The sequence below is a fragment of the Styela clava genome, chromosome 11, assembly GCF_964204865.1.
Source record: "Styela clava chromosome 11, kaStyClav1.hap1.2, whole genome shotgun sequence".
Lineage (NCBI taxonomy): Eukaryota > Metazoa > Chordata > Ascidiacea > Stolidobranchia > Styelidae > Styela > Styela clava.
In genome coordinates this window covers 20,116,130-20,130,191 of record NC_135260.1, presented here as the reverse complement: position 1 = coordinate 20,130,191, position 14,062 = coordinate 20,116,130, and the positions used below count along the sequence as shown (strand labels likewise).

At 34.0% G+C, this 14,062-nt stretch overlaps 1 protein-coding gene and 1 long non-coding RNA gene across 3 annotated transcripts; both read left to right on the top strand.

The window, feature by feature from the left end:
- The first annotated feature begins 246 nt into the window (after positions 1-246).
- LOC120342352 (uncharacterized) lies at positions 247-5,400 on the top strand. Of its 2 annotated transcripts, none has more exons than XR_013478867.1 (5): positions 247-400; positions 2,356-2,552; positions 3,176-3,297; positions 3,755-3,915; positions 4,899-5,400. It is a non-coding gene; the product is annotated as an uncharacterized LOC120342352 (long non-coding RNA). The 2 variants fall into 2 exon arrangements; XR_013478866.1 differs by lacking the exon at positions 247-400 and adding an exon at positions 1,836-1,984.
- Positions 5,401-6,450: 1,050 nt separating this feature from the next.
- Positions 6,451-13,146, top strand: LOC120347038 (erlin-1-like). Its single transcript, XM_039416842.2, has 10 exons — positions 6,451-6,754; positions 7,107-7,129; positions 7,306-7,433; positions 8,328-8,515; positions 8,977-9,109; positions 9,595-9,686; positions 10,174-10,263; positions 10,709-10,788; positions 11,343-11,510; positions 12,218-13,146. The coding sequence occupies exons 1-10, from the start codon at positions 6,670-6,672 to the stop codon at positions 12,254-12,256; spliced, it is 1,026 nt and encodes a 341-aa protein (XP_039272776.2). The 5' UTR covers positions 6,451-6,669; the 3' UTR covers positions 12,257-13,146.
- Positions 13,147-14,062: the final 916 nt, after the last annotated feature.

The following is a 14,062-nucleotide window of genomic DNA, read 5'->3' as shown; positions in this document are numbered from 1 at the left end:
ACAAGTTTTAATCAAGCTTTTCAATACTTTTACTAATCATTGTTCAGTGGTTGGGATCTTTTATACTATAAATCCAAATAACTATTTATTTCGTAAAAATACTTGATCAGACAACCATGATTCATGTTATGAATTTCTTCAGGTTCATTTCATATAGAATGTCTGAAATCAATTGCGATATACAACTTTAGGATAAACCATGCTGGAATATGGAGAGGGAGTGATCACTTTTTTGTGGCTTTGGGGCCAGGCCACTGAAATGGGGCCAGGCCACGGAGAAATTGGGGCCAGGCCACGGAGAAATTGGGGCCGGGCCACAGAGAAATTGAGGCCGGGCCACGGAGAAATCGGGGCCAGGCCATGGTGCTATGCAGTAATACGGAGCCACACTCAAATTCTGGTATGAAAAGTGGATTAGTCCTATTTTTTGTGTGTTCAACGGGTTAGTAATGATCTTGAAGGTACAGACAAACCTTATTAGTGAAAATAATACGCTTGAATCACATTTAACCGAGAATTTATTGCCTGGAAATACTGGATAGAAAATGGAGCCACAGACTTGAGCAGTTCAGTATTATGGAGCCACACTCAAATTCGTTTTGAGAAGTGGATTAGTCTTATTCTTTGTGTGTTTAACAGGTTAGTGATGATCTTGAAGGTACAGGCAAACCTAATTAGTGAAAAGAATACGCTTGAATCACATTTAACCGAGAATTTACTGCCTGGAAATACAGGATAGAAAATGGAGCCACAGACTAGAGCAGTTCAGTAATATAGAGCCACACTCAAATTCGTTTTGAGAAGTGGATTAGTCTTATTTTTTGTGTGTTTAACAGGTTAGTAATGATCTTGAAGGTACAGGCAAACCTTATTAGTGAAAAGAATACGCTTGAATCACATTTAACCGAGAATTTATTGCCTGGAAATACAGGATAGAAAATGGAGCCACAGACTAGAGCAGTTCAGTAATATGGAGCCACACTCAAATTCGTTTTTAGAAGTGGATTAGTCTTATTTTTTGTGTGTTTAACAGGTTAGTGATGATCTTGAAGGTACAGGCAAACTTAATTAGTGAAAAGAATACGCTTGAATCGCATTTAACCGAGAATTTATTGCCTGGAAATACAGGATAGAAAATGGAGCCACAGACTAGAGCAGTTCAGTAATATGGAGCCACACTCAAATTCGTTTTGAGAAGTGGATTAGTCTTATTTTTTGTGTGTTTAACAGGTTAGTGATGATCTTGAAGGTACAGACAAACCTTATTAGTGAAAAGAATATGCTTGAATCGCATTTTACCGAGAATTTATTGCCTTGAAATACAGGATAGAAAATGGAGCCACAGACTAGAGCAGTTCAGTAATATAGAGCCACACTCAAATTCGTTTTGAGAAGTGGATTAGTCTTATTTTTTGTGTGTTTAACAGGTTAGTAATGATCTTGAAGGTACAGGCAAACCTTATTAGTGAAAAGAATACGCTTGAATCACATTTAACCGAGAATTTATTGCCTGGAAATACAGGATAGAAAATGGAGCCACAGACTAGAGCAGTTCAGTAATATGGAGCCGCACTCAAATTCGTTTTTAGAAGTGGATTAGTCTTATTTTTTGTGTGTTTAACAGGTTAGTGATGATCTTGAAGGTACAGGCAAACCTAATTAGTGAAAAGAATACGCTTGAATCACATTTAACCGAGAATTTATTGCCTGGAAATACAGGATAGAAAATGGAGCCACAGACTAGAGCAGTTCAGTAATATGGAGCCACACTCAAATTCGTTTTGAGAAGTGGATTAGTCTTATTTTTTGTGTGCTTAACAGGTTAGTGATGATCTTGAAGGTACAGACAAACCTTATTAGTGAAAAGAATATGCTTGAATCGCATTTTACCGAGAATTTATTGCCTGGAAATACAGGATAGAAAATGGAGCCACAGACTTGAGCAGTTCAGTAATATGGAGCCACACTCAAATTCTGTTATGAGGTGTGGATTAGTCTTATTTTTTGTGTGTTTAACAGGTTAGTGATGATCTTGAAGGTACAGGCAAACCTTATTAGTGAAAAGAATTCGCTTGAATCACATTTAACCGAGGTTCATATATAGGTTATAATATATATAGGTTCATAGTTTGTATATTTGAAAATCTCGTAATTCTCTACTTTTTAAGTTTGTTTTTAATAAATAAAAATATAAGATATCCCCCGAAAATAAGCCCTAGTGTTATTTTTCGGAAGAAAATTGAAATGAGACCCAGTCTTATTCTTGGGGAAACATGGTATATCTGTATATGGAGCCATGCTTGATTTCTGTTATGGAGATGATTTTGTATTTTTTTTTTTCATGGTTTTCAACAGGTTAGTAAAGATCTTCAAGTTACAGGTAACCATAATAGTATGAAATCATGTTTGACTGTCTGAAAAGTAAATACTTTGAAATTTGTTGCCGGGAAGTGCAGTTTAAAAAGTGGATTCATACAGCGAGGTGATTCGGGGACGCAATGTCTGAATGTTGTCGGAAGTGGAATAGTCATAGTTTTTATTTCATATAACAGGTTTGTAATGATGGTTAAGTTACTTTACAACAATAGTACCATAAGATTTGTTTCACTTTTTGGGGAATTAATGTTTTTTGTTCAGTATATATGCTGATATGAGTAATGATCGCAGTGAAACAGATACTATACGATAACTGAGGAATGTATACAAGAATTAGGCTGTGAGAAGCTGGTATCATATCAATTTGATCATAGATTATGAATATGAAAGCTAATTTGTAGTTTACATTTACCAGGTTGGGAAAAATATTTCAAGCTTATCTTACTCAAACTATTTATAAGTAATACTCATATCAGACTATACATTTTAGCCTAATATTACAATGTATATTATTTATTAGATAACATTAGCTGGCGCACTGGATTTTTCATTTGAGACTGGTTTTGGGGGAAGCTTTGATTCACACTTTTATATTCGTTAGTCATTCAAATGGTTTGAGTGGAGATTTAAGTATATATTTGTTTTTGAGATTGTTCTGCAATGTTTTACGGTTGTGACAAAGCTAGAAATACTTATTAATATTCCTTATATTTTTATATCCAACTGAAGCATGCATAACATATTTGTATTATATTCTTGTGATGATTACTACTACATACATAATTGGATCTGCTTTCAGGGATTGTTTAAATTGATAATGAAAACAGGAATCAAGCGAAAAAGTTTTTCCGAGAAGAACTATATTCCGAACGAGATTCCACTACAAAGATTAAATACTAAAATAGATGGAATAGTATGATGGTAAGATTTGGTATTATTTGCCTTGATCACATCATTGTAACAATAACTGTACAGATGAGACCTGAATACAATCTCCATGGTTATATTTTTTTGTTCCAGTCAAGATTGTGTCTAATAGTCGAGTCTGAATTTTGTACATTTGTTTTCCTAAAATAACATTTGCAAGTTCTTTCACAATTTTTCTTGACTATTTGCTATTTTTATGCTGTATTTGGAAAAATTTCATTGTCAAGAGATGTTCTCGCAAGATGTTTTTTGCAAATGGTGTTCCCTATTAAGCACTCTTTTTTTTATAAAAGTGTAAGATGTGAATTTTTTGCCACTATTGGTTTCATTTTTAAATATCGCCTCAATCACTAAGCATTGTAAAGAAATACATGTAATGCCTAATATGTATTAATTGTATCACATGATAAAAAATTGTTCAGTATGGCTTTAACAAATAACATAATCTCAGGTGCTCACGTCGTAACGACATGCAAACAGTTGTCGCAGTTTCCATGTTATTGATTTTGCTTCTCCAAAACATCGCGTACATAAAACAATAGAATGACGTGGAATTGGCAAGTGTGGTATTATGATTGCTCGAAGATTTATTCAGATTCTACGTACCTCAATGTGAGTTTGACGTATTGTTTGTACTGAGCTTTATAGCAGGACATGCAACAATAAGTAAAAACAGAATAGAATATAAAAATTGGCCCATTCCATTTGTTTCCTAACTTAATGAGTTTTTGATAATGAAGTGATCTGCGATGTATACAAATCAGGGATGGACCAAGCAGTCTTTAGTCCAGGGGTTCTCAACCTGGGGTTCGCGAAAAGATTTCAGGGGGTACTTGGATGGCAGTCGAGTTTTTGCGTGTTGCTGTTTTTAATATCCTTTATTACTACCAGAGGAAAATGCGTGCCGATTGTAACTGGATGCCAATTGAAACATAGATTTTCCCTGATCTTGCGTTGTTGTGATTGTGACGTAAACAATGTGAAATTCACAGAAAATACAGCGTGCTGCGAGCACTGGAGAAAGTGATATCCTTATTGAAACTTGAAAGGGATTTCAAGAATTTATTAGTTAGGGCAATATTAGTAACAGGGAAATTAAATTTAGTTTTATCCGGTCAATAAATTGTTGTTTCAACAAATTGTTAATCGATATATCACAACTTTGTTCGGTGTCACATTACTGGGGGTTCACGTTGATTGTTTCGTGCCTGGGGGGGGGGGGGGGGGGGGTATTTTGCAGAAAAAAGGTTGAGAACCCCTGGTCTAGTCGAATAAACACCATGTTTTATTGAATCTTCGTTAGATTTGGATTGAATAGTTGACAATGATAAAAATGATGTAATAATTCTATATGAAACCTACATACTTCCTTCTGTTAGATAAATTTCATCCCATATTGTTGCTAACAACCGTGCCATAAAACCCCACTCCCTAATATCACTACCATTTAATTTTACGTTTTACCTGTATTCTCAAAATGGTGTGCAGGATTAAAAAGTATTTATTGGTGAAATAGGTATTTTGATTCCCAGTACTGTAAAATAATAAACCACTCAAGTCATCAAGAATTTTAGCATAATTTTTTTGTTTTATAGCTTGGAGAGAAGAAATTATATCATGGTGTCTGCTATGATGACAACAATACGGACTCTATATAATTTTGGTTTTATATTGTGTAGGAGATACTCAATACTGGTTAGGAGATACTGGTTGCTAAAAACAAATTTGAAAAAATACCAAATTGAATTTTGCGAATTTTCCCTTGAATCTCTAAACCAGTTCCAGTCAAAAGAGTCTTACAATTTCCTTGCTTATGATTATCTAATATGCGTTTGTACTACTGTTACTTTTCCGATATATCTATGATGACTTATATTGAAAAAACAGTCTTATGATTGAACATTTATCCCTGATATTCATTACGCTGAATATAATTGAAGTAATTATCGGTAATAGGAAAGTCTTAAGATGCTAACAAAAAGGACTCCCTCGGAGATGAATCTTATTTTAAAAAAGAGTATGTTGGAATCCTGCCAATCTGGTGTTTGCAATTTTTTTTTGCATATTTTTCAATAAATGAAACAGTTTTATCAACTGGTATGCATGGATCTTGTTTTCTGTTTGGGATAATGTATAACTGAGAAGAGTAGTCTTTTTTGCATGTTGAGTATTGGGATACTAGTGGTTGTGATAGCGTATACCAGCTACCGATATGTTGTGCCTGCAATTTGTATTACAAATCTAAAACATCTTAGCGTGTAAACCCCTGTCAATTGCCTATGCAATACAGGTAGAACTACACAATTTATCAGTACGGACTTCATTTAATAATAGCATTTGAGTCACTGGTGGAATTATTCCATGATCTATTAACCATGTATTGTATGAAAATAATTAAATAACACATATTCGCTAAAAAAAATTAACAATCACAAAAAGGTATGCAACAAGCAATAAATATAACTTATTTCACTGAGTTTTTTTTAACATATAGGCACCAGTTCACGCTACAGTAAAAAGACAATGAATGCGGGGAGGAATATAAATGTATATGTACGGTGACCAGTAGAAACACTACAATAATGTATCGCTCGCAATATACCCCCTCACATAAGTAATACATTGGGTGAGCGAACACGTACTACTTCTTTTATCAATACCTTTCCATCTGAAATATGTAGGCTTCAAACTTTACTTGAGGTTTTGTTTGCTTTCCCGATTCTATAATCAGTTACTTTATCATTTGTTTTTATCTATTATTTTCTATTCTATTGCTGATTATGGAGTCGGTACATTTGTAATGAGTAAGTGTTCGAATACAGCATTTTCCCTGGTTGTAACATACGATACGGTTCAAATGTACAAGTACCGGTACGGTACCGTACATGTCTTAACATTACCAGTTTCCACATCACTTATAAACAAAAATATAACTAAACAAATACGGATGTCTTAACATTACCATTGCGCTGGCCTGGCCCCGAATATTCTGAGGCCTGGCCCCATTTTCTCCGTGGCCTGGCCCCATTTTCTCTGTGGCCTGGCCCCATTTTCTCTGTGGCCTGGCCCCATTTTCTCCGTGGCCTGGCCCCTTTTGTGTGGCCTGGCTCCAAAGCCACAAAAAAGTTATCACCCCTGTTGGGAATATGTGGGCTGGTGAATGGGCACATGATATTTCTCATGTCCTAAACTTTATTAAAAGTTTTGCTCGCTCTTCAGAATTCTCAATTTTAATTTGTTTGCATTATAGAAGTGGCATCTCAGTCACTGCCTTACATATATCACGGTGCCTCATGTAACAATATTTTTTTAAATATTAATTCAGTAATAAATACTTTTAACTCTAACAATTAGTCAACAACTTGAATGGCGAACGCAATAATTGCAATCAGTGCTTTTGGAGTTTTCCTCGCACTTGCAGTGAATTTTTCTCTTCATAAAGTGGATGAAGGTATGATGAATGGCGGCATTTGTGTTTTCATACTTTATCAAACTTGGTGAAAGTTTTGAATTTATAGTTGTTCAAAGTTGCAGGCCACCCAACTGAAATTAAAAAAATTGTGAGCAATCACTGATGCTCCAAGTAGGTTGTGCAGAGATGGCAGTTACCGTAATGCTGTACTGTTGGATACAGCAGGATACTACAGTGCTCAACACGATACTTGAAACGAATCTATTACAATTGTCTAGGTTATAAATAGATTGATGGGTTGAAGTTTTGTTCGATTTTTAGACAATTTTGTATGTTAAATCAAATCTAGAAATTTTTACAATACCGCTAAATTAATTTTCTTTTGTTTTAGGACATGTTGCTGTATATTACAGAGTGAGTACAGGTTTATAATTTATTCGAATCCTGTTTTTCAATTATATTTACGGAGGTTTTAAATATTCATTGAACTTGTTATAGGCTGCCTAGATACAATTGTACAAGTCTGATGATCAAACAAACTTTTCATCATGTTTACGTATGCAATTGATTTTGCCTATTTAATTTGACAGGGTGGTGCCTTATTGCAAAGTACAGCAGCCCCAGGATATCATGTGATGATTCCATTCATAACGACGTATAGAACTGTACAGACAACTTTACAAACAGATAAAATCAAAAATGTACCTTGTGGAACCGGGTAAAAATCTGAATTGATTTTTTGTAATACCCTGTAATATTTTTGTTGATTTTCTATTTAATAATGAGCATAAAAAAATTGAGTTGAACACCGAAGAATGAATTATGTTTACAATATTTGCACTAACTTTTTGCCTGTACTGAGTTATATAATCAACCGAATAGACACGCGAGCTACTCAAATTATAATAACTGTTATCTTTCTCCAATTCGGCTTCATGCTATCTCACCGGATTCACAATTCTGTGTGAGTACAAAAAAAAAATTGATCATCATCATTATCGTGAAATTTGTGGAAAATTTATGATACGGGGAGAAAAAACACCAACGTAAAAGTGTTTACAGCTTAATAAATAACACGTCATGCTGACAAAAACATTCGGCGATTTTAGCAAAATGCAATTGCACGCGTTACTGCCGACAGTTTTAGTTTTCCAAAAATTTCAAAGGGGGACGGGCGGGTTCGATTTGAACCAAGGCCACAATCCCCCTCTTGGCTGTGCCACTGTATCTTCATATTCATTATTGCCTGGTTGAGATAGCTTAGTGTTTGAGGCTTACCTGTGTTGGCTTCACAGACTACACATCTCATACCCCCACCGCACAGTGTTATAAATTGGGTACGGTAGTTCATGTCGAACCGGAAAATTTCCGGTCATTCTAATTATAGTAGCTCTTGGCATATCTAATATAAGGTTGCTTGTATAGGAATTTGGAGCAAAAGAAATTTGGTTAATCTCCTTCTTTGATGGCACCAATAAACCATAAAGTTCAGAACCATTATCCGAATATGGCATATTATTATAGGCTATTTCAAGCATTGTAAAATGCTAAATTATTCGTAATTGTTTGTCCTGGATGTTGAATGTCTTCATATTTCATTGTGTGTTTTCAGTGGTGGTGTCATGATATACTTTGATCAGATTGAAGTTGTTAATATTCTTCATTTTTCTGCTGTTCATGAGATTGTGAAGAATTACACTGCTGATTATGATCGTGCACTGATATTCAATAAAATACATCATGAATTAAATCAGTTCTGTTCCGTTCATACTTTGCAAGAAGTATATATTGAAATGTTTGGTGAGTCATATTTAATATTGATTTGTTTCTCATGCTTGGTATTATGATTTCATATTCAAGGAAGAGAAAATTGGCAAAACTGCCTATATTAAGGTCTTTCATCATAATATAAGTCCAGGTTGAATGTAGGATTAGTTTGGCTGCAAAATTTGCTTCTGGGAGTGGATGTGATTGGTGTGAAAAATCGTAACCGTTCAGCTATTATGCATAATCTCTGCAGCAGCAAGGAGTTCAGCTATTATTTTGCATATTATCTCATGGGATTAGGATGAATCTGCATTCCCCATATAGCAATAGAGAATGGTAGCGGTCACAGCTGGGTAATTGGGCCTTTTACTAAGATGTGTTGAAATTGTTAAATCTTCGCATTATTTACTTGTTATATGCTATTATTAACGCATAATAATACTTTGGGCTAATTTGGGCATAGTTTTGATGTATTGATATTTTGTTTAATATAGATATCATAGATGAAAATTTAAAGAAGGCTCTTCAGAAAGATCTGGTAGAAATGGCACCTGGACTACTGGTACAAGCAGTCAGGGTGACAAAGCCGAAAATTCCAGAAACTATAAGGAAAAACTTTGAATTAATGTAAGCATTTTTTTAAAGTAGTTAAATGATCTTCTTTTCTCTTCTGCTTTTTTTCATATATTAATGCGTCCTAAATGCAGCAATTTATGTAAAATCAAATTAGAAATATCGGCAGCAAAATTTAAGGGATTATTTGGAATTGTATAAATCAGATTAAGAATTGGTTAGTGTCTTTGTTGGCTGGGATGTGATACTTGATGTAATATCATTAAGGACACAACTGTTCATAGTCACTACATGATTGTTACGTCTCTACTTCCAATTTTCTAAAATTAATATTTCCTTCCTGCTATGCACAATACTGAATTTCATTACTGACTCTATTAAGTAGCATATTTGGAAAAGCATCCAATGATTATATATGAATAACAATGGCTCTACCTCAGAAGGTAAATATAAATTGTCAATTTTGAGTATTTTATACCTTGTATATCATTTGTCTTAAAGCATTTTGCTAGTTGTTTAAATGATATTTTATCTTTCAGGGAGGGAGAAAAGACAAAACTGTTGATTGCTATGCAGAAACAGAAAGTCGTCGAAAAAGAAGCAGAAACAGAGAGGAAGAAAGCTTTGATAGGTATTTGATTTGTTGAAGGATTTTATCTTTTATTATTATTATTTGAAAAAAGATTCTGTTTTAACGTTCCCCCATTATCATAGACTCCATCAAAAAATATATTTATATTGGCGCAGTAAAACCAAAATAGCGCATGTCGCATTTTTCAGTAACGGGATTTGTTGATTTTTGCCATTGACCATGGGCCATCTTTTGGCCTTGATTCCAATGTTTTGATTATAGATAGTGCCTTATGCGGCTTATGGCTTGGTTGTTAAAACCAAACTAGCTTTACTTGAAAATTTACATTAAGCACTATTGCCTCTTAAACTTCATGCAACTTTTTTATGAGTTGAAATTCAGGCTACACATTTTTCTTAGTTGGGTTTGAATGGTAATAATAGGAACCAGATTGTTCTTTATAGTAAACAATATGATCAACATTCTCTCTACAGGCACGAGTTCATTAAAGTCATCTGTTCTAATACAATAAATGCTTATTTCACAGAGGCTGAAAAACAGGCTGAAGTGTCAAAAATTCAATTTGCTCAAAAAATTATGGAGAAGGAAACACAAAGAAGGATTTCAGAAATAGAAGGTAATAGATTATGCCACATACCTATGTCATATCCAAGCAACAAAAAATTATGCTGTTGCAACCACATCATCAAATTATATCACAAGTGACAGCAACTGCTCAAATCCACACCTCTGCTCATCCAATAGTTGACTACCGGTATTAAGTATGGCTTCACATAATTTCTGAGTCAGACTCTGAGTTGAAACTCTTAGAGTAACAAAGCTTGGCTATGAAAACTCCTGCATTTGCAAACATTTTCAAAGTTTCAGTTGAAAAAATATATGAAATCTGCAATGAGGATTCTGCAATTTGTTCATACAGTTTCTGATTCCAACTCCAATTTCAGCCAAAACCATTAAACTATGATCCGGCAACCAGATTTGAATGTTTTAGTTTTACTTTGAGAGATTAAAATAAAATGACGAGCAATGCAATGTAATCATCCGTTATTTTATTTTTACAGATGAATCTCATCTAGCTAGAATGAAGTCAAGGGCAGATGCAGAATTATATACTGCTCGATTAGAAGCTGAAGCAAATAAAGTATGTATGGCCTTGTTTACAAATGGTTTATTGGGTACCAAGCTGTTAGGCTTTGGTAAATATGGTTCGGTCACAATAATATTTCTCGTTGTTTAAAAAATTAGTAAAAAAGGCATGAAGTGTACATATGGTCATGGATCTTTTTGCTAAATTGTTGTTAGCCTTGTTGTGGTTCTCGTGGAAAAATTGCTCGAAAAGTTGTATTTGTATAAGACCTTTTATATTACTACGAATTTTGCTGTTATGTTTCAATTTTAGGAACACTGTTTAAACTTGTTTAATATAGATTGACATTTGACATGCCTTCTGATTCGGGATATGTTTTAATAATATAGGTTATATAGAAAAATTATAGTATGTGAGTATGTAGTTCATCGTTTTGTCAGTGAATATTTGTTAAATATGTCATGCATTGAAGCTGGTTTTAATTTTTAGGTGTTATAGTGATCACTGTTTTCATTCTAGTTAACGAAAATAATAGTAATCCTAGTATAGTAAGAATTGTTTCTTTTGACTACTGTTTTTTTTTTATACAATAATATTTATTTCTTTAGCTGAGGTTGACACCCGAATTCTTAGAATATAAGAGGATTGAAACTCTTTCTTCTGTTGGTAAAGTGTACTATGGACCAAGCATACCAAACATGATATTTGATACAAACAGTAGAGAGAAATATGATCATGTCGTTGCCGCTTCTCAACAACGAAAATCAATGGAACAGGTAAGAAAGCATATTGCTTGAGGGTAGTGGACTTTTTTTGCTGTTGGGGAAAAAACATCTTCCAGATGTCTGGAAATTGGTATTGGGCAGAAAATACCTCATTGCCATAATTAACTTTACATTTATTTACTGCAACAATTTGTCCTATTTACCCTGTAAGACTAGGTTCTACAATAAAACTGTTCTATACTAATTTAGTTATGAGGTTTGACCATAAGCTGTATTCTAAATTGTATGGACTTGAAATTTTTGGACTCGTTAGGAAGCAAATATTATACTTCCAAAAGGAAGAAAAGAAGATCTTGATCTCAAACAAAAAAGGCTTGCAAACCCAAGTCAAAATCCTAGTTCCTAGTCAAAATCTTGGAAGTAGATATTTGGGTACTCCCGAAGTATGTGAACCGAGGACACCGGAACTTATTGTAGTTCTATTAAGAGGTCGGGGACTAGCCAAGTGACTCCTGTAGTATTTGTACCTGAAATTATGGCCCAACCCTAACCTGGTAAACATACTATGTTCCGGTGGCTGCCATCTTGGTTCACATACTTCGGGAGTACCAAACATAGTATATTGTGAATCTCACCAAATAATTATTTAAAATAATTTACAACTATGTGTTATCTATCTATCCGTTTGATAAGCTACTTTTTCTGTTGTTTTTTTGAGTTTAAACAAACTAATGTTTATATTCCTTTTTATACACCAGTCTGCTGCCTCGCAGACGAAAGGTTCTCCATCTCAATGAAAAAAGAAAATGTAATTGAAAGATAATAATAGAAAGTGTAGTGAATGAAATGCCATGTTATGGTGCTATTGCCTACATTGTGCTGTTTTATTTGTTTATTCCAACAGAGATTAAAGCTAATTCATTTGTTTCTTCAATTTTGTTTATATTCTATGGCCAAACTAGTTGTGCCTAATCAATAAGTAAGTGTAAGCTTTTGTTATTAAAGTTTTGATTAGAAATTACCGTAATTAGAAATATTACCTGCTTGAGTAACAATATTACCTGCTTGATTAGCAAGTGTTCCTCGTTTTAGTTTAATTTCCCTTCATTGCTTGGAATTATTGAAAATAACGAGATTGTGCAATTATGGAGAGAATTTGTCAACCTTTTATGCAAATCACGTTTCAAAGCCATGTCACAAACAATTGTACACATTTTCTAAGCAAAAACTTCATGCAATGAATATAGCGAACTTCAACCTTCAATATATAATTTTCAAGGATAGTTGTTTGTCTAAAAATTGTGACAGAATACATAATTTTACCATGCATAATGTTAAATCTAGATTTCGTGTCCTTCCAATTGTTATATTATCTGAGTGAACATTTTTTAACGTCCTGATTATATGAGAATCATCTTTTTCTTTGCTTGGGATTTCACTAGTTCAATTATCAAATACAGTTTTTACAGTACTTTCATATTGCCATGACCCATGAGTGCACTACTTTAAAATAGGGTATTGGTCGATGATGGAATACAATTAATATCATTGGAATCGAATTCAATTTGTGAACCGTTTTTTTATGCTCTTGTATCTGAAAACTACTAAATTTTGCCTTTTTTATATACAAATGGATTGCTCCTGTTGGAGTAAAAAGTATTCTCATAAAATACTTTCATAATTTGAAGTTTTGATCATTTCATTGTTTGTATGGGGATGAGGGGACTTAGCTGAGAGTATTTTCTGGTGGTGAATGTACTGTTAGATTTTATTCATGGGAACCAGCAATGGATCAAAAATCCAGTTGGCCACACGTTCGAAAAATTTTGCTGAATTAAATGATAGTACACTGGCAGGTAATATGTAAAAATGTGTGACATTCAATTTCCTTTTACAACAGCGCAAAATGAAAAATTATAGTTTTGTGCTTACTACAAATGATAAACGTTTAATGACGAGGATAAAATTTTACCTCCGACGAATTAGGCCTGTTTCCTTGTCGTAATGCGAATTTTTCCTATGCGAAACTTCCCTAAATTCGAATCTTTGGTTCCTATATATTGAAGCCCGACCCTCGCCGACTTTTCTGAAAAGATGTAAAATATTCGCCTCCATACCACCCGTAAAAAGTCTTCCAGCGACTTGAATTATTTTAAGACTAAATATTTGGAATATATATATCAGCTGCGGAGAAGAACGATTAGTTCCACGCAATATTAGGAACAACCACAAATTTTAGCGAAACTATTTATTAGCCGACTTCTTGTCCAATAGAAAATTTATTTGGCAATCGTTAGTCTGAGAAATTTTTTCACCGTCTTTGCCAATTATTCCAATCGTGGTTCTATGAAATTGGAGTATTCTATTTTGCAAATCGGGGTATTTGATCTATTTTTAAATTTCGAAAATACAACTAAAAACTTACAAATAGCATGTAAAGACAAAAGCAATCTAATATTCACCACGATGTCTAAAAAATTGTGGAAAACGTATCCAAGCAGCCGTTTAAACTTCAGTTGCTACACAACCATTGGCATCTGGCTTATGAGCCAATGCTAGGAGACTGGGCAAGTGAGTCGACGTACTGAGAACCTTCTATTGCT